The 21,632-nt window shown below is 42.2% G+C and overlaps 1 protein-coding gene across 2 annotated transcripts in view; it reads left to right on the top strand.

Annotated features, from left to right (window-relative positions):
• Positions 1-12,138, top strand: part of Slc9a6 (solute carrier family 9 member A6) — a 59,186-nt gene extending 47,048 nt beyond the window's left edge. For both annotated transcript variants that reach the window (XM_057759334.1, XM_057759335.1), the window contains 4 exons: positions 62-92; positions 3,193-3,272; positions 6,374-6,479; positions 9,513-12,138. In XM_057759334.1, the coding sequence (XP_057615317.1) occupies positions 62-92; positions 3,193-3,272; positions 6,374-6,479; positions 9,513-9,785 (490 nt within the window). In that variant the 3' untranslated portion in view covers positions 9,786-12,138. The remainder of the gene's footprint in view (positions 1-61; positions 93-3,192; positions 3,273-6,373; positions 6,480-9,512) is intronic.
• Positions 12,139-21,632: the final 9,494 nt, after the last annotated feature.

Below are 21,632 nucleotides of genomic sequence, written 5' to 3'. Positions count from 1 at the left end.
ATGTGAGTAGATCTTCTGTTGGCTTCCAAAATCTCATTTGCTCTTTGTGTTTTTCCTTTAGGGTTGGTGTTGATTCAGACCAAGAACATTTGGTAAATATGTGCTTGTGTTGTCCCTGGCATTTCTGTCCAGTGTTCAGTCGTTTGGAAAGAAAACTGTCTCTCTTAGACTTCATGCCGCTTTTTAGATCCTGTTTTGTTTGCTCTTAACTGACATGTCTGACTTCTCACTACTCCATGAAACAGAACCATAGTTTAGACAGCAAGTGGCTATCAAGGGTACCAGCTTTCCTATCTGTGGCCATCCTGGGGCTTTGCCATGGAGGAGAATAGGCTCTTCAGTGTGCCTGGGTGTTCCAGTGACTGCTCTGGCACGGGTAGCCTTTTTCCACTCTGGTTGCGCATGAAGGCTTGTCTCTGATGTCAGCCCCACTCCAGCTGCTCTTCCTGTGTAGCTTTCAAATTGGATGACCAGCAGCTGCCCTTGAGAACTGTCTAGAATCTTCTGAATGTCCAGCTGCATGTTTTGGGGGTTACACTCTCTTAGCATAAGCCTCAACTTTTCCAATACAACGCCTCACTTCCTTCCTTCAGTGTGTCAGTTTCTCAGCCGCCCCTATGATCTGCAGACTTGTAGACCGAACACAGCAGAACTGTCTGCCCTCATGAGACTGACCACCCTTTCTGATATTTTCCACCCTCTTTTGTAATGGTTTCTGAGCACCACTGAGTAAGTGATTATCTAGTACACATTACATGAGGTTTTTGAAGATGGAAAATATCTTTTGAAACTTAATTCCTATTATTTTCTGAAAGAAGCCGTGGTATGTTTTTCTGCAGGGTATGCTTTAAAAGAAAGCATTTACTTGATTCATTTCCCAAGTGCTAATTTTGAGTGATGACTGTGTGCGTGCGTGCATGTGATATAGTAAGTTCTTGCTAATTTTATGGTCAGAATCTTAAAGTAGAATTCCCTGGACAAACCAGATTATATACTTTTTCATCCTGCCAGGCTTTTGAGATAGTTCCAAGGGCTGCTTGCGACTCAGTAGTGATAAAACATTATTACATTTGCACAGCCCTGTTACCCTTCACCATGAAGGAGAAAGAAGGGAAAGAGCCAGATAGGTGACTAGCAGTTGTGGCAAACAGAAAGAATAGTTTTCCATTGTTTTCAGAACCCCATGGGCAGACGTTAGCAAGATGGCCCAGTGGGTAAAGGTGCTTGCTGAAAAGCCTGACAGCCTGACTGATTCCTGGAGAGCTTGTAAAGGTGGAATGAAAGAAGTGACTCCACAAAGCTGTTCTCAGACCTCCGCATGCATACTGTGCGTGTGCGTCCCCCCACCCAGATGAAAAGAGATATAATTGAGAAATGGAAACCCCATGGGCATCTCAGTTGCATTGTTTACCAGTAATTAGTTATGTCCATTATGAGGCTTGAGGAACATTCTAGTGAGTATGAAGCTTAGGGGTACACAGTAGTTATATGGTAACTGTAGATGATTTGCTTTACAAGACATGAAGGCAGGGCCAACGAGATGACTCAGTGAGTGAAAGTGCTTGCTGAGCAAGTCTGGAAGTCCTCAGTTCAGTCCCTGGAACAGATGCTGAAAGACAACAGTCTCTAATACACCAAATAAATAAAGAAATGAACAAAGAAATGAATAAATAAATAAATAATAATACAGTAGTAGTAAAAGTAGTAATAGTAATAACAATAAATTTAAAAAGAAGTGAAGGCAAAACTTTGAAAATGAGGCAGTTCCATGGATTAGAAGTATAACTCACTGATCGAACGTGTAATTAGTTTGCACAAGGTCCTGGATTCCCTCCCCAGCAGCAAAAGTTAAAGAAGAAAATAAGAAGTGAAGTCATGAGAAACTTAATGATATAAAAGCAAGTTCAGAAATTTTTGCCCGCTTGTGAGCACATGCAATATTCTCAGATATTTTTATAGTATTTATGTATGTGTGGATTCAAGTTGAGGGGCAAAATAAACTGTCTGGAGATTGAAAGGGCAAGAAAGAAACAAAACCTAGACTTTAAACTCTATGCCCTTAAAAAAAGTCACAGAACCATGGAACATTAGTTCTGGAAAGGGCCTTAGTGAATCTGTATTGCTTGTGTTTTATATGTGAAGAAACTCAGGCCCAGAGAAGGAAGGAGGTTTGCCCCAATAATTAATGTCAGTGAGCCAGGACTGGAGCTGGATAGCCTAACTGACTATGATCATCCCATATTAAAATGAGGGCATTTCATATTTTTGTAAGCTGTTTTAGAAGCTGTCTTTTTGCTGGGTTAGTCTCCCTCCTAGTCAGTGAGTTCTGCCATAGCATTTCCTTGTTTTCATTTTGCCACTGTGTTCTGAGCATAGTAGCAACTTGAAAAGGCCAGTTATTTTTGAAGTCCATGGCACAGCTCTCCAAATATAGGGTGAGATGTTTTCTTCTGCAGGTACCACTGCGTCGGCAGTGCAAGTCTTTCAGATTGAGGAGGGGAATTAGTCTGCACCGACTTTTCTTTAAGCTGTATGTATGTTTGTGTGTGTGTTCACATATGGGTATGTATGCACGTGCCACAGTACATGAGGTCAGAGTCCAGCCTTGGGTATAGTAAAATAGGATCTCTTTGACATTGATTGCTATGCACACCAGGCTTACTGGTCCATGAGCTTCCAGAAATTTTCCTGTCTTCACATTCTATCTCACTATTAGCATTGGGGTTACAGAGAAGTGTTGCTGTGCCTGGCCTCATGTAGGTTTTGAGAATTCGAACTTGGGTCTTCATGCTTACATGGCAAGTACTTTTGTCACAGAGACATCTCCTTAGGCCCCCACATTGATTTTTTTATATTTTTTGAAATTATAATTACATATTGTTTCCCTGTTTCATTCTCCCTCCGGCCTCTCCCATATATCCCGTCCTTGTTCTCCTTTTCAAATTCATGGCCTCCTTTTCTTGAATTGACTCCATGTTGATTTTTAAGTGGCAATATAATCATCAATTAGTAAGCTGCCTGAGTCAGAGATGCTTAGAAAAACATTGCAGTTTCCTATACAAGCCACCGAATGGCTAATGTTACCCGTGTTGGACCCTATCTTTGGTGAAGGCTCTATTTCTGGTTCTACGAAGGAATGGCTCTAAACCTGTCTGCATCTGTGGTATTGATTTATGTATCATCTGTCTGCAGGGTGTTCCTGAAAATGAAAGGAGAACTACCAAAGCAGAGAGTGCCTGGCTCTTTCGGATGTGGTACAACTTTGATCATAAGTATCCTTAATGATAAAAGATGCTGGTCCAGGCGTGGATAAGCACAGCTTAGTGAAATGATTCAGTGTGTGCGTGGGTGCACCTGTGAGTGGGGAAATGCTAGGGACAAACCCAGCAACTTATACATGCTAAGCATGTACTTCACTACTGAGCTACAGCTGCAGCCCCGGAACAGCTGTTTTGCCTTCCTGAAGCATAATATAAAACCTGGCTCTCTCCGTAAGTGTAGAAATACATTCCCACCAATGAATTCCTTTGCAAACCCAGGGAACCAGTAGCCACTGGTTACAGTAACAACTGACTGTACGGAGAGAAATCCAGAGCCTAAATGACATAGCTAATTTTTTAGATATTGGTATATTTATTGAGTAAACTTTAGTATTTGGTGTCCTGGAGATAATTTGGAGAATTCTGTGGGAGATATTCCTTGCTTGTCACTGTACTTGCTAGGGTGGAAGGAAGCCTTAGGGGAAAGCACAAGATGAAATGCAATGTGTTTGATACTGCACTTCTCTAGAAGCTGCCTTTCCCCTCTGAGTTAAGGGCAGAATGTCTTTTCTTCCTCAGCCTTTCTCAAGACCAAATATTCTCTTTTCAGAATGCCTTTGTGATCAAAAACCTTGTATGTTTAGGAAAAATATTCTTGCCCTCATGATTAGAAGCCACTGCTTACTATATTCTGTTTACTAGATTTTCACCTCCATTTCTGTAAGTACTTGAAATTAAATTACCATGTGCATACAAAAATCCAAGCATATCTGTGGCATTAAGGCTCCCATTAGGGAGTGAAGGCCGGGGATTTTTAAATTGCTTAAAGATTATGTCATTACTTTTGGCTCCATTACCAGCATCTTGGATGTATGCCATTCCCATATCTCTTGGGGGTTTTTCATTCCTCCTATTTAACATTTTTTAGTTTTCTAGAATAAAACGTACATTTTCTACATTCACAAAATAATTTCAATGATTCCAGTTTATAAAAAGAACTTAGTTTCCTGTATAATCTTGTAGGAGTAAACACCAAAAACTAAACTCTAGTCATTTTAATGCCCAGAGCCCTGATAGAATTAATTATCCATCAGTCTAGATCTTAGTTCCTTTATTTGGCCAAATTGTTACAATAGAGTTATAATTTAAATGCAATGACATGTGAATCTTAAGAATACAGTTTAATGAATTTTGGCCATCTATCCCTGTGTACCTACTATCCATGTAAATATTTGTGTGTTTATAGCATAGTAGAAGGTGCCCTGTGCTCTCTTGGGTCAGTGCCACCTTCCCTAGAATGTCCTACAGGGGAGTAACCCTGATTTCGAGTGCCATCAGCTTGAATTAGGTATAGCTGGTTTTGATTTTTATTGAAATAGATCACATTTATTCTTTTTGTGTCTTTGTTCCTTCACTGACATCTGTGTAATTTATCCAGAAGGCTCTGCATAACCATAATTCAGTGAGGTGGGGTTCAGGTTAAGGGCATTGTGCATACTAGAGAAGCATTCTGCCTCAGTCCTTGTTTTGTTGTTATGGTCAAAGCCTCCCTAGTATCCCAGGCTAGCCTTAAACTTAGGATCCTCCTGTGCCTGCCTAGCCTCAAATTTATGATCTTCCTGTGTCTGCCTCCTGAGTGCTGGGCATACAAGCATGTTTCCTCATGCCCAGCCTTTTCTTTATTTCTCTAATAGACACAGGGCTCTTTGGAATTTTCTTTTGGCAGATTGTTTGGTAATTTGATTTAACAAGTCCCTGTTCAGTACTTACTACTAAGTAACAGAGCCTTGGTCATTTTTATATCAGCATTCAAATAATAGATCATTTCTGTTGTTAGTGGCTTTGTGTAGGCAGAGTGTGTTTATAGAGGGAGCTTTAATCTTTACACAGACGTTATTAATATAGGCACGTTTGAATGGTGTCCTTTAAGGATTTATTTTTATATGTATCGTGTGTATATGGCTGTCAGGAGAAGGAATGTTCTCTGGAGATAGTGAACAAACTGCAGGAGTCGGTTCTCTCTTACCCTGTGGAGCCTGGGGCTGGGACTCAGCTTGAAGACTCCGCAGTGCCTTCACCCTCTGAGCCATCTTGCTAGCTTCAAACCTTGGTCTTTAAAATTGTTTTTGAGGTGAACTTGCTGTGTAGCCGTGTGTGTCCTTGAGTTCATATTCCTCCAAGCGTTGGGATCACAGGTGTGCACCACTGTGTATAGCTAATAACTTTTGTGTGGTCTGAAGATTTCCCCCAGGGCCTAAAGCATGCTAGGCAAGTACTCCACCTCTAAGCTACGTGCCCCAGGATCTCACTTGATAATGTCCTTTCTCCATTCTTTTCCCTGTGTTTTCCTCTTTTTTCTAACAATTACCTTGAATTACCAAATCTGATGAAATGAGGATCTATGCTATAGGAGTTTATTACACATAGTTTGTTGTTGTTTTGTAAGTCTTGGGATTTTGTTTTCTTTCCTCTTTCACCTCCTTTGAGCTTCATAGGAAGCGAAGCAGCATGATACAGAAGTTCAACCTAGAGCATTCAGATTCATCAGAATCCATAATAAATGATCCAAGCCAGTTTATCAGTATATGCTGCTGCAGTTTTTATTCTTCCCTCTGAACACCATCGTTCTTTACTTTCACTTTAATTTTCTTTAGTACCAAACTCAGGATGAATTTTTGTTTCTTCAGCCCCTAAAAGCAGAAAAGCAATGGGATGTCATACAACAGGCTCACGAGTAAAAGTCAGACTAGTATCAGCTAGCAGATATGTCCCCATTTCCTTAATTGTGTGAGCTCTCTTCTGTGTCAGTGTCCCTGTCTGTGAAATGAAGATAGTGAAAAGGTCTCGCTTTGCTGTCACTGCTGTAGTATGGCAGTAAGATGAGCTTGCACGTGGAAAGCCCTTTGTCGGCCTCTGAAGAGGTCGGTGTGCTGTGGCAGTGCTCATTTTAAAGGGGACTGTTTGGGGCTGAGGTGTAGTTTAGGAGCAAATAGAGCACTTGCGTAGCCCTGCAAGGCCCTGGGTTCGCTCCCCAACACCTTTGTAACAAGTTCCTCATTCTCTTCAATACGTAAAGAAATGAATGCACCCATCCCTTAACCGTGCCTGCGCAGCTATCTGAAGCCCCTGCTGACCCACAGTGGGCCTCCTCTCACTACCACTCTCCCAGCCTGCTGTGGACCCATCGCCAGGTGCCTCACCAGCCCCCAAGCATATGAAGTAAGTGGCATTTCTCTTACCTACTTTCTGCTGTTGTCTTGAGGCAGGTTCTTGCTATACAGGCCAGGCTGGACTCAAACTGGGATTACAGGCATGCCCTACCTTGCTCCAGAGTAAGTGCTTTTTATGCACTAATCAAATTCTTTAGCAAGTTCAGTTTGGCCGTTCTGTGAGTTAAACTTCTGGTTTTTATTTTATTTTGGTTGGATTTCTTGGTCTTTGAGGTATAAAATCTATGAGAGGGAATTTAAGTATATTTTTTTCAAGTAGAAAATACACTGAAATGTGTAAATAGCACTAACACCTTTTGAAAATAGACTAATTCCTTATCTTACAGCAGATGATTTTAGTAGGTCATCCTGTTCTCATTATTTTAATTTATTTGCAGTATGTGGCCTGACTTCAGCCATGGGTGTGTATGTTTCTATGTCTTCATTAGGCTCGTCACAGTTCAGTTGAAAGGATTCTCAAACAATTTTTTTTAGATTTCATTACATTTATTTAAACTAAAAAATATGTAATATGGAGCTTTTCCTCCCACAGAAAGAAAATTGTAGTGAAATGGTATGCCATACCACACTGTGCTTTGCTGGACAGTTTTCATATCTGTTAAATACAAAAGATGCTCTGTGATTTAGTATCTATAACTTTGGGGTTTTAGGGGAGTGTATCCTTGTCTGGTCCATGTAGCTGGAAGGTATAGACACAGCTAGACAGAATCTAGATTCCATATATTTTCCCTTTATCTACTAACATGATTGATGATTTGGTAAATTTTAAACCAAGAAGAAAGTGAAAGTCATGCTAACTAGTCTGGATTCTAAAATGTAAACACTTAATGACATTGACTGGTCTTCCCTATTACAATGCCCACCAGTTTGGGCTGCGTTAATGTTAACACTCAGAACCCTGCGTTAGTGGGAAGCTGCCGTGCAGCAGTACAGACCTTGCAGCTGATTGTGTTTCTCAGAGCAGATTCCATGGGGCGTTGAGGAATAGTAGGCAGTGTAAGGGCGGCACCTGGGCCGGTAGCTTTGTTTGGAGTCACTGTACATTTGACAGATAGTGCTAGTAGTGTAGGGAGAACACTCCATACTGCTGTGACTCCCTCCTGTGCAGCCCAAGTATGGGTCTTTTCCATTGTATCACATGACTCTCCATAGTAGTGGTGTTGGTTCAGGCAGAGGCTTGGCTCTCAGACTCCAGAGACTCAATAACTTACATTATCTACAGCCCAAAGGTCCACAACTCTGTGTGGTGTATGTGTGCGTGTGCGTGTGTGTGTGGTGTCCCAGGTGTGATGGCACATATCCATGATCCCATCTCTTGGGAGGTGGAGGCAGTTTCTAGAACCAAGAGTCCAAGCTCATCCTCAGATACATAGCAAGTTAGTCGTTAGCTTGGGCTAAATTGAGACTCCGTCTCAACAATAACAAATAAGTCAACAAACAAAACCTGCCTCCAACCACCATTAAAAACCCACAAACAAAAAGGAAACAAGTATGTGCCCTGTGGTATATGCCAATACAACACATTTGACAGATTGTATGAGTTTCCTGGGGCTGCTGTGACAGACAAAGTGATGTAGTTTACAGTTCTGAGGCTAGAAGTCTGAGGTTAAGATAGAGACAGGACTGCTTCCCTGCAGGCCTCTTTCTTGGCATCTGATGCTTTGCTGTCAATCTCTGACATTCCTTGACGTTTAGATGCTTAACCCTGATCTGTGCCTTCATCACCTCTTGGTGTCATTTCTCTGTGAGTGTGTCCCTGTGCTATTTATGCTATTACAAACAGCACTTATGGTGACGGTGTTTTTCAATAAGCTTTTGCATATAAGTTTATTCAATGTTATAAATTCTAAGTATGTAGAATTGATTTAAGGGGATATTACTAGATCAAAAAGAATGTGCCTTTTACATTTCTTCAAGACCTCAAACTCAAAGAAAACATTGATTAGAAAGTGCTAAAGAGCCCCCACTGACCTGCAAAGGAGCCACAAAACTGTTTTAACCAAATGGCAGACACTAGTTAGGTTTATTGTTACTAGTTAAATATTAGACAGGAAGTGATTTCAGCTGATGGGTGTCTATAGACTTGTTTTTTCAATTGACCTTTTTTATTTTAATCTCTGAGCATTTAAGGAAATTTCTAGCAATAGTAAATTTCTGATAACCAGAAACACAGAGAAACAAATTTGCCAGTAGCTCCATTATGGAGTGCTTATGTTGAATGACATTCTAGATGTTTCTATACCTGCATACATGTTCTTTTCTTTGCCAAATGGACTATATATTATTGACCTCCCCCATTTTATAGAATTGTATTAGGTATACTGTTTTGGAAACTTTTTTTCCATTAGAACAAAAGCTAATGAACCCGGAAAACAGCTATGCAGTGCAAGTTTCCATGTGTCCCCATGTGCCATAATGTGTTGTGTGGCTGGAATAAGAAGTGCTTAGTCTTGTATCCTAGCCTTATTTGTCTCTTCCCCTGCTCCCAGGTCCCAGACTTTTAAGATCCATGAGGGCAAGCTGATAATGTGCAAAAGCGAGTGCTACTTGCAAACAAAGGGCCAAGACCCAGACACTGTGGGAGCACATGGGATGGACAGCTAGTCTAGAGCAGAAAAATCACAGGAGACTGCCAGGGGAAAGTCAGGAGAGGGGACTGGTGACTCGGAGGGGACAGAGGGGACAGCGTGCCTGATGGCCGGGAGGTAAGAGAAAGACAGTGGGATAGCTTGTCAGTGCTTCAGTCCACCCTGCATGGCAAGAGGCTGCTGGAGTGGGGGCGCAGCTGGTTATGGGAGAAGAAGCCGAGAGCAACAAGTAACATTGTCTTTTAGTCAAGGGTAGGACTTAGAATTTTATACAGAGTGCGCTGGGCTACCACCGAGGCATTTTAGGTAGAGGGTTGTCAGATTGTCTCCTTTTGGAAATGAGTCTCTGAAGAGCGGGCTTATCTTACCACCTTGCCTGGCTTTGATTCTTGCATTGTTTAACTACTCTTAAACTTTATATTGTTTGTATTTAGAACCAGGAACAATTGAAAGATGATGACTCCGACCTTATTCTCAATGATGGTGATATCAGTTTGACATATGGGGATTCTACTGTGAACACTGACTCTGCAACAGCCAGTGCTCCAAGGAGATTTATGGGCAACAATTCTGAAGATGCCTTGGATCAGGAGCTTACATTTGGGGACCACGAACTAGTCATTCGTGGAACACGCCTGGTTCTTCCGATGGATGATTCTGAACCTGCGTTAAATTCATTAGATGATACAAGACACAGTCCAGCCTAAACTTTCTAATACTCACTTAGTGGTTTATAAACTTTGCACATGTGATTGTGAAGAAATGTGTACTACCTACAAGTCCTAGTGCATGTCTCCGAATGTGTAAGCTATATAAATGCTATTTATATGGCATAGAAGAATATAAATACCCTGTAGAAGGCAGATTGTCTGTTCTCTTTAAGTTTTACTGGCTGCACTACATTGGCCGGATCTGTTTTAGAAAGTTATTTCCACAGTAATGTTGTGTGTTCTGTTAGTTTTATGTTTCAGTTAAAGTATAAAAAGTGACAGATTGACCCTTTCTTATATTTATCTGACACTTAACTGGAGTACTAAGTTCTTGTGATGTGAATTAATTTGTGTGTGGCAGGGAAGGGGGAGGGGAGGGGGAGGGAAGGGGGGAGCTCTTATTCCCTCGGGAACCTAAGGAGGAGAGGTTCCTTTGTTGGAGAACTTTTGTTGATTGCTGCTGCCTTTGTCATGACTTCTTTCTTTCCCTTTTCTCTGGTGGCCCTTTGTGGTGCAAGGAGCTGATGGCATTTTGATCTCACCCCATTCAAGGTTGGGGACTGAAGTGTGGGGGCTGTTTTTCCCCAATTGATGTAAAAGAACAGATTTCTTCACTACAGTACATTGATGCTCTGAGAAAGAAGGCTACAAATGACCTCCAAGACCTTATTTCTTTTCTTTCACACCAAGACCATAGGAATTGCGTCCAGCTGGCTTAGCCAAAGTATAGGTGTATATAGTTCAGGGTACTTGTTTCAGATTTGGGGGCGCTGGAGCAAGTGGACACGGGGCATAAGATGGTGTTGGAGGTCTCTCTTCCCAAATATGTAAATATTCTATACCAGATAAGTCGAAATAGAAAATGTAATTGCTGCTTCAATGTTGTGTGTATAGTAAGCCTTGTCATCACAAGTTTTTTATATCAACTTAAAACGCTGCTCTTCAGCAGCCAATCAGGAGCAAAATGGAAAAATTTTTAAACTTACGATGTGTAGTGGTCACTTGTTAGTCGGTAGTTGGTGTTAGAAGTTAATTCATGTTCTGTACTACACCAGAGGCAGCTGTAAGAGGAACATGGTACTCTGCAGTGCCTTTGTGTAAAGTGGGTGTAGTTGTCTTCATTGTCATGTGACTTTTTAATATTAGATGCCTAAGCTGCCATGTGTTATTTTTTGATGGTTTTCAAGGAAGAGCACAGAACAGCTGTTTATTTCATATTCATAGTATGAAAATGGTTTCTATTTTATAATGCTGCAAATACCTAAAGGTACATTGAACACTTGGAAGGGGAATACTTCTTGATGCTGATTCGGACCTGTTTGTGATTCAGGAGAAAAAAAAAATACAAATTTTGTGGATCCCCACCCCCCCAGGTCTGAGTAGCATTGCCTTAAATCTAATCCAATTAGAAAATTAATTACTTCTATGACATTCAAATTTTCCACTGAAAAATGCCCTTCCAAACAAAACATGCACTTACTCCCTATAAGGGTTCTGTGCCATTGTAAACACTCCTGGAGCTTTTAAAGGAATTCTAATGCTGTACTCTTCGTGGCAGCCTTGACTCGTGGCCATGTGTTATGTAGTGGTAGTGACTTTCCTGCTATGCAGGACTCCTGTGACGTGTACATTTTATATGGTGTGTGGCTCTCCATGCAGTAAATAATTTCTTGTTAATGTATGTTTGGGGGGGTTGAATGTCAGCATCATTGACCCACACAGTTATTCAAGTTGTAAAAGGGTATACAGTAATTTAACTACTATCTTTTTATTCTCTCAGGTTACTGAGCTCACATTATAAAAATGGCTATAAATACTGAGCATGAAAACTTATGTAACCTGTCTCTTTCCGCATGCATAAGACTTCTCATTAAGGAAACTGATAACGCTCGAGTCCACTAAATCTGCCTTCAGTACTTTATCAAAGGGGAACCAAGCTTGTGCTTCCGTCTTCATCTGGAAGATTTTTCCCTCTCTCGTCTGTGCACACATCTCCATGCAACAAGAAAAGCACCTCTGTTAAGATGCCCGTTGGAATTACAGACCTGAATGAACTTTGATGAAGTACAGTCTGAGGAACCATCATGCATGAGTGAATTGCTCTCTTGGACCTGTTTTTCTGTTGTTTGTGAAACCTACATGTTTGATTGACTTGAACATTGCATCTTTCAGAGTTATTTTTTAAGATCTCTTGGCATTTATCCTGGTCTGTGTTTGGCAGTGTGCTGTTAAAGTACTAGACTTCTAATCTTTATGTGCTTTTTGTTTTCCCTTGGAGTACTTGGAAAGATGTTATAGTGGTTTCTTTTAGGAAAATCTGTCATTAAAAAAATTATAGCCTTGCAAATAACCACTCACTGTTATTTGAGTCCCAGCTTATTCTAGAGAGACATAAGGAATGCTGACTTCATTTCTTTTTCTACCTATATACATACTGGAAAAGGGGGAGGATTGGAGTTTTAAAAAGCAACTTGACAGTACCTAACTTATGAGGTGGCAGACTATAAGGGTGAATGTGTTTGCTCGTGGTCACAATCGGACCATTTAAGAAATACTGCTCAAAACCATCAAGTTCCATTATATTGATTTGTAGGCTGTTAGTGCAATAGCAGAATGTGGTGAAAATAGTTGCATTGTACTGCAGGTGGGGCAGTTGCGGAAAGGCAATTCCAAGTTTGCCTGCAGAGCAGAGCACAGCCACATCAGTCGTCCTTCACATGAAAGGTACGTCTTTCTTTGTACAGGAGTTGTTGTGTGGGTTAGCATTTGGATTAGTCAGGGTTCCCTAGAGAAACAAAACTTAGAGAATTCATACGATTTAATTAAGAAAAAAACCCTTCACAGGTAATGCTTAGCCTGTGGTTTTAGTCAATTAATTCCAGATGTAGTCAGGTTGGCAACCAAGAATAGCCATCTGACAACAACTTTACTATACATATATACACACACATATACATTCTAATAAATCCCATGTATATAGTAATATATGTGAGATTTGTTGGAATGGCTTTATTTATATATATATGCATATATGTGTATGTATATGGGATTTATTAGATTGCTGTAAGGCTGTGGTCCAGCTATTCCAACAATGGCTGTCTGCCCGTGGAAGGTCCAAGAGTCCAGTAGTTGTTCAGTCCATGAAGCTGGATGGTTCAGCTGGTCTTCAGTATACACTGGTATCCTGAAGAAGTGGGCTCTATTGCCACTGAAGGAATGGACTTGCCGGCGAGAACAAGCAGCCAAGAAGAGAGCGCTTCCTTCTTCATGTCCATTATATAGGCTGCCAACAGAAGGTGTGGCCCAGGTTAAAGGTAGATCTTCCCACCTCAAAAATCTGAAGTAGAAATCACTTCAAATGATTTAAGAAAAAAATCCCTCTTGGGTTTTAGTTAATACCAGATATGGTCAAGTTGACAAGCAAGAATAGCCATCACAGAGTTTGCTAACAGCAAGCTTGCCTGTCTTGCTAATTGTACAAATCATGCTCTCAGTTCAGCTACATTGCTATTGCTACACTCCAGCTTCCTTACTTATTGCTCACTCACTAAAGGCACAGGTGAGACACCCACACCCAAGGCCCATGCCTTGAATCAATTCGTTTTTCTCACCACACAAAACCCTTTACTAGATTTGAGTACTAGGTACCTTCGTTCCATTTAGTGCTAGAGTATAATAGATGTTCTTGAATTAATTGGAAAATTCTCAACAGGAAATACTTATCAAGATGGTCCAGGATGAGGCTTGTAAATAAACCGGAAATGTTAATAATAGTTGTGTTTTTTGAGTCCCTCCTGGGTACACATAATGTGTTTACAAGATATTTTGATTGTTTTAATTTTATCACGTAGCATACCCTCTTTTTTCAGTTGAGACAGAAATGCAAAGTTGATATGACTGGTAACCCATAGAGCTATGACTCAAATCCTCAGCCTGATTCCAAAGGTCCAGATTCTGTTGTTTTGTTTTTGAGACAAAATCTAACCGTAAAGGTCAGGCTGCCTTTGAAACAAATGAATGTCCTATCTCAGCCTCCTGAGAGATGTGATTACAGGCATGTACCACCACACCTAACATCAAAAGTCCAGTTTGTTAACCACTACTGACTCTAGGCACGGACTCCATACTAAACTAAGTACAACCTGAAGATGAGACAGGGAGTTGTAGACATCAAGCCTGCTGCCCACCACCTGCTGGCTGGCCATCAGACCAGGGTAAGAGATGAAGTCTCAGCTGCATCCTGCATTTCCTGCCCTGTTGGCTGCCTTACATGAGTCTCTGTGATGGGAGCATCCTGACACCCATCGCCGAGGGCCCCTCCTGTGTCTTGTCCTGTGTGAGGGAGGCTGGCTGATTAGCAGCTTTGCCTTCCACTCCTTTCCACTATCTCTTAGCCTTTTCCAAGGGCCTATCTTTCATGCCAGAGTATGTGATTGTGAACAATGGCTTTGGAGTCACAGAAGGTGGGCTAGTGTTTTAAAAGCCCAGGCTTTAGGGTTATACAGTTTTGATCTCAGGCCCTGCTACTGAGTGTGACGTTGACCAGTTACGTGACTTAACCGAGCCTTTTCATTCTCTCTCCTTGCTGTTCAAGGGATCTGAGCTCATCCTTTGAGCCACATACAGTGGGGCTAGCAGCAGACAACTGTACTGCAGTCTCAGCTCTGCTTCACATACTCTATGGGAGACATTGTCAATCATCTCTTGGGGGGCCTTGGGAATCACTCATGGAAGAAGGACTGCTTGATTTCTAGTGGGGGCATATTGATTTCAAGTAATAACTTCAAACACAGTAGTCATGAAAGCCATGACCGACATGTAAGAACCCTCCCTGGGGTGCTAGCAGGGCCCTGTAATCTGGTGATACAGGGGCTGAGGCTGACTTTTCTGATAAAGGGATGTTTAAGTTTAGATCTCAAGAGTTAGTCGAGGGCCAACTGAGTGACGTGATGAGGACCATTCCAAGCAGAGTGAAGTGACATTCCTTTAGTCGGGTGTCTGTTGAGTGACAAAACAGGCACTGTGCTCTACAATTCAGCACGGAACAAAATAGAGCTCCTCTCGCAGCCCTTCCAAAGCCGCCGTGGAGGACAGAATCCTAGTTCCAGTGTTAGTCATAATGAGTTCCCTGAACCAAAATGTGCCCCCTGCCACCTCCTCCTTCCCACCCAGGGTAAGAGGACCCCCTCCTGTATGTCACCTTTAGAGCCTTTGAAAACAACTGATAATGTCTTTTCTGAGCTTTTGTGTGCCCCGGCTAAACAACCCTATTCTCTTACTATCCTTCCTCCAGCCGAGACCACCCTGGCTTGCTTAGTTTCTGTGGCTGCATCAACCCCTCCTAACAATCAGCAGGCAGACTGGACCAAAGGCGCCCTGCTCCAGGGAAGTCTACATTCTCTTCAGGGAAAGCAAACCATAAATGCACATACATGAAATAATGAAAGGGTGGAGAACTGGCCAGCAAGAAATGGGACAGAGGCTAAGCGGTGTGAGGAGAGGGGGCAAGAGAGGAAGAGGCAGGGAGAAGTTGAAACAGTCAGCAGTCTGTGGGTTCATAAACCAAACTCCAGCCTTAGCTACACAGCACTTTTAAGGCCAGCTTGGGATATGTAAGACCCTCCTGTCTCAGACCAACAAGCAAAGCCCTGATGCAGGTAGAGAATGAGAGTGAGGTAGAGGGCTGCTTCAGGGCGCATGCTCAGTGCAAGTTCGTTGACAGGAAAAACTGTCTTCTTGTCCTTGATTCAGCTGGCAGATTGATATAGTACAATAGAAGAAGCAGTAAGTAATAGGAAGGCAGAGCCCTAGCCCTGCTTGCCACTTTCAGAAAGCTGCGTCAATCTCTGAGCCTGCTTCTTTGTAAAATGATGCCAGCTGAGAGGCTCGGAGCATTTGGGGAGCTATTACCGTATGCCAGGCACTGTGGTAGGTGGTGGACTGTGATTTCAGCTGCAGAGACTCGCCAGCCCTATTAGAAGGCTCAGATGAAGTGATGTACGTTAAAGAAGGCTGACTGAGGTTGGACCTTCTGTATGGTTTTGCTGATGAGGCGCTATTTGATTATGATATGGAAAACACTTCATAGACTGCACCTCCTCCAGGCTGCTTTCTTCGGCACACTGGAAGGGTCCCAAGTGCCTGCCACAGTTGCCTTAGCCGCTGCTGTCACGGCTGAAGCCTCAAGTCCATGAGTCTATTTTCTGGTTAATTTTGGTAACCCAAATAGTGTCTTTTTAAACTATGAACCCACATTATGGTTGTAGCTTAAAAAATCCTGCCCTCCACGTTCAGCTGCCAGTGCTGTCGAGTAGGTACTGGGTTCCTCTTCAGGGACAGAGCTTAACCGTGGAAGTCATTTCTTTTGTCGTGACGGGAAAAGATATACTGAAGGCAGTACGAGTACTTCTTGGAAATGAGGTTTAAATTCACCTGTTCTGTTGGAACTGAAGCGGTTCACTGTGCATTTAGATACTAAACCTACAAAAATCGCTTAAGAGGTAGTCAATTCTCGGGTGCTCTGGGAGTCACGGCTGTGCTGCTTGCTTTTGTTGTTTACTTGACTCTCCTATGCAGCTGTGTTCCCACGTGGCTCAGGCAAAAATTATATGAACTGTTTTTCCATCTGAAAAATCTGAAAGACTTCAGTCAGCTAATGAAAGTCGCCCTCCCCCGCCCCATTTCAGTGCTGTTTTTGTGTGAGAAGGGAAGATAATGGCAATTAGACCCCCTGGGGGTGCTACAAAATTGGCTTTTTTTTTTAACACTTTGAAAAACTCAACAAAGTTCCATTTTCTAAGAGGAGGCAGGAGTTTGATATTTAACAACCTTGGCCAACCAGTGTTTTAAATTCTAACTTGCAGTCAACAGACCATTAGTGTCTCATCTGCGCTGAGATTTGAGCCAGGCTAGGGGCAGGGGAAGCACAACACAGAGTTGCTTAAGCCATGGTTTGAGCCTAAAGGAGAATGCAGCAGACTAAATAAGCGCTTCACGGTGGTGGGCTAAGCATGAGAATGAGGTGGTGAGGTGGGATTGTGGTCCTTCACATTGCTGCGGAATATTACCCACCAGAAAGGCCCACACCAACATCCCTGGAAGCTGTGAGTGTGTACGTGTCTCACATGGCAAAGGGCTTAAGGTTGCCAATGGAATGATCGTGGGGTAGGAGGTTAACTCTGGGCTGTACAAATGGGGGCCAACTGACTCACACAGGTCCTTAAAATTCATGAGCTGTTCCTGGCCATGGTCAGAGCAGAAGAACTGAGCGCAGACACAAACTCAGACACACGCCACCAGGCTGGCTTTGAAGAGCAAGGAAGCGGGTCTCTGGAAGCCAGAGCCTGCAGCAGCCTACTGACACAGTGGAGTTAGCCCAGTGAGAGCCTTGTCAGACTGTTGACCTACCAAGCTGTGAGGTGACAAGTGGGTGTTGTTTTAAGCCATTAAGCTTGTGGGAATTTTTTATGGCAGCAATAGGAAGTTAACAGACTCCCTGGGAGGGAAGGAACATTGTTTCTGTTACTTCTTGCTCAGAATGGCTAAGTCGTGCCAGGCATTGTGCATGGGACTAGGGCACAGAAAGAACGGAACTGGTCATAGACAGTTGGGTAGAGGAGACTAGGAGCCGTACAGACAGCTGGGATATAGCACAATAAGGCCATGATTGAGAAGAGTCCAGGCGATGGACTCCTAGGCTGGGGAAGGATGGGGGTGTGTACTGGAGAAGGCCTGTCATTTCTAGGACGTTAATCTAGCTGTCACTACCTTGTCCATGTCACAGGCTGGTGTAAGGGAGTTCCCTAAGCCACCATGTCCAATGTATCCCTTGAAAATGGCGGTACACAGGAGACAAAACAAAACCTGGTTTTAGAACGATCACTCTTCTTATAGCTAGGGCTACTTGGATAGGGGCAAGAATGGACATAGAAGTAATGATTCAAAAGGTTGGCTAGGGAGAGAGTGTATAGTAGTTTGGACTAGAGAAATGTCACTGAGGACAAAGAGGAGATCATTTAGTATGTAGACTCGGCAGTAGTTATAGACAAAAGAGAGTTGGGCTGGAGAGATGTGTCGGTAGTTACGGAGAGATGGGTCAGTGATTAAGAGCACTTGTTGCTCTTGCAGAGAACCCTGGTTCAGTTCCCAGTACCCACATGGCTCTTACAACTGTCCATAAGTCCAATACCTGGGTTTCTTATGCTTTCCTCTGATCTCTGAGGGTACACACATGACACACATACGTTCAGGCAAAGCATACATAAAAATAGACAATTTCCAAATGTGATGATTAAATGGGGGGATATTCCTATGATCTGAACAATCAGATTGGGCACAATGGATGCAAGACAAGGCAGTAACTAGAATCTTTAAAAATTATGTAGGCCAAGAGATTGTGAGATGTGTCCAAAAAAAAAAACCAAATTTGCTTCTGAGTCACATGCGTGTGCGCGCGCACACACACAAATGCTGCATGCTGTGTCTCATTGTGGAGGCTTAAAACATCAATTTCAAAGTAGAATAGAATAGAATAGTGATTATTAGAGACCAAACAAAGAAGGATGGGAGAAGGGAACATAGAAGGAAGTCGGCTAATAGTAAACACAAATAGGAAGAAAGCATTTTAGTGTTCTGCAGCACAATAGGGTGACTGTAATTTATAATAGTCCATTATGTGTTTTTCACAAATACACAAGGGAAGAGGTTAAAGGCTCCAACACAGAAAATGATAAGGAGATGGCAGTATGATTTGCCCTGATTTTATCACAATATGCTGTTTTCATGTATTGAAATATCACAATACCCCAGAAATATGTACAATTATTATGTTAATTAAAATAAAAATAGGAACATAAATGAAAGAAGAAAAAGGGACAAGGGCCCCAAATGAGGCTGGGAAAGAATGCAGGCTCGAATACCACCAGAATTTGTAAGCTCGTCTCCATTATAACCTAGGAACATCTGGAGCTTTTCCTCTGGGTGGTGCCTGGGAAAAATAATTGATTTAACCAAAGTACAATGGATGGAGGGAAAAAGTCATTTCTCCTCCTTAGAAGAAACAGAGCTTCAGCAGTTCTCAGGAACGATGGGTGGTGTTACTAGGAAATGTTTCAAAGTGTGTCACTCTGGACCTTAGTGCATCCATCACTGGTCTTGGCTGGGAGAACAAAATATATGTGGCGGGCTCCGTTGAATGCAGTTCTTAGTATTTTCCATGAGGGTCAAGGGCCAAGGAATGAATATTGGATGTGAAGTGGAAGCCACAGCTGGCTGGCCAGACCCTCTCTGCTTCTGGGGAGATTTACACGCAAGCTTAGTCTTTTCCTTTTTCACCTTCCCCGAAGACTATTGGAACAGTTTCTGGCACATCGGTGGGGTGACCAAAGTCCTGGGGTGTGCTGTGCTCTGGTACCCTGTGCCATTCATCAGCTTTCGTCATCAGAATTGAAGCTGACATGTTAGGGAAGTTGGAGCCAAATAGCAACTGGTGGGAGAGATTTCATCGAACGTGCCTGGATTCAAATGCTTTAAAAATTGATTTGTGTTTCTCAATAGAAGAAAACCAGTAAACGACAGTATAGCTTATTTAAAAAAAAACATAGAGGCATATATGAAGATGAAGGAAACATCTGGTTTTTGTTTTCTCAGATTTTATTAATTCATCTGAGGTGTGAGTCACCAGCTCAGTCAGCCAATGTTTCCAAACTTTGTTGCCTCCAGAGCAGTTGGGAAATTTCACTTTAAAACTACCTTGAGGAAAAGATGTTCTACAAAGAGGTAGGTGTGTGTGTGTGTGTGTGTGTGTGTGCATGTGTTCATGCATACATGTACCCCCCCACACACACATGTATAATGTTTGTCTTGAGTGATACTTCTTCAAATTGCTTCTATGTTAAACCATGATCACATTCCTTTCTAGGCAAGATTTTATTTCTTCAGGTGAAGTTGAGGACTGCTAGGTTGAGCATGTATGTATGATATATAAAGTCATTCTGATCTATATATAAACTCATCACCTCATAAACACAGCCCTTTACCTAGGAAGATAACTTTGATGGCTCCCTTTAGCCTTTCCCAATAGATGGCAGTTGGATATGTATCCTCTAGAGATGCCAAGGAATCGGGCCATTCCCCATCTCTCCACTCAAGATGTTCTTGGACTGCTAGCAATCCTAACCTGATAAAGGCTATCAGGATGAGAAATCAAGAAGATTCAAGTGTTTTCTTCCTGAGCCTGAACTCTACCACAGTATGGTATAGCCATGTTTTATTCTCGGCTCGTCCACATCTCATTTTCAAGATGGCTGCCTCAAGTTGACAGTAGGCCAGAGCTTACAGACCATGACAAAACTGGCTTTTCTGTGTAATGATGAGAGCATCCATTTTCTGTTATTACACTATGCTCTACCCACTTGAGCTCTACTCTTCCTGCCCCATTATTAGCAGGGATGGCAGTGACTGGATTCGAACCTCACTGTCTTTCATAGGCGATCAATGGCTTGATTAGCACTCTCTGTCTCTCCCTTCTCTTCCTCCTTTATTTCTTTAACAGACTTAGTGCCTGTCCACTCTGGGTACTGAAAAGACCAAGGCTAACAAGTCTTTAGGCTGTTTTTCTTGGAAGTGAAAACTCCAGCATCTGTAAAGACTATAATGACAATGAGTTTTCCCCTTTGCCTTCTCCTCATCAGATTGACTTCAGATACAGGACCGTCAAAGAGTAATGATAAATTATCAATTAGTGTTGGTTCTAGTCCAAGGGGGAATATTTTGACAGTCTGTTTTAACCATATAAGCAATGATTCCAATAAAAAGTTTTATGAGGTGTTATTACAGATGTAAATGTTTCCTAAAGATATCACTTGAGTTGTAAATCATGTTCTTAAATTCATACTCAAGTCACCTCATTAAATAACAAGGGGAGCTATGTTTTTTACATAAACGTTGGTCTCCAGGGACTTAGAAAAAAAGAAACAAAGAACAAAAACCAGAACTCAAGTCCTAGCTGTCCAACCTCAAGAGCCTGACAGGAGTATGAGATGTTCTCGAAACGATTTTTTCACTTGCTTTGCGAGAACACCTCCTCCTAAAGTCTCATCTTCCTACGCCAAACTGGACATAGGAGGCAGAAAAACTCATTCACAACAAAACTCTGGCTTATTGAAGTGCGGCTGACAAATGACGGAGTTAATCCTCTCTAACGCACAGTCCTGGGAGTTTTGAAAGGTGTATGCAGACATGTCACGGTCACCAGTGTTCTGGAGGGTTTGCAACTCTCCAGAACAGTCCACCGTGCTCCTTTGTACGTTAACTCCCTCTCCCTGGCCTCATGGGTCTGCCAGCATGACCTGTTTTGTCTCTGTAGCTCTGGCCTTTTCCAGAATGCCATAGAAACACAATCACACAGCATGTAGCTTTTTGCAGACTCTCATTTTTTAGCTTTTATTATATTTAATTTTCTATTTTGCATGTTGGGGGTGGTACAAGTGCCATAGAGTGTGTGTGCGAGGTCAGAGGAAGACTTTAGGGATTTGGTTCTCTCCTTCTACTGTGTGTAGAGACCAAACTCCTATCTTCACGCTTGGTGGGAAGTGACTTTGCCAGCTGGGCCATCTTTCCAGCCTTCTCTCAATTTTTAAAAGTAATAACATTATTTTTCAGGTAATAACATTTTCATTGTGGTAGATTTTAGATATTTAGCTAAGTAACAAAGAAATACAAAGCTTCTTCACTGTGGTAAACGTGGGATTGCAGCTGTCTCTTTGGCTTGCTGTTTCCTTTTCTTTGGGTATATACTTTCCCATGAGAGTTCCTGAAAAGAAGCTGTTTGTAAAGACTCATTAA

The sequence above is a fragment of the Chionomys nivalis genome, chromosome X (assembly GCF_950005125.1).
Source record: "Chionomys nivalis chromosome X, mChiNiv1.1, whole genome shotgun sequence".
NCBI classification, from domain to species: Eukaryota; Metazoa; Chordata; class Mammalia; order Rodentia; family Cricetidae; genus Chionomys; species Chionomys nivalis.
Note: the sequence above shows the minus strand (reverse complement) of the source record. Positions and strands in the feature narration are given on the sequence as shown.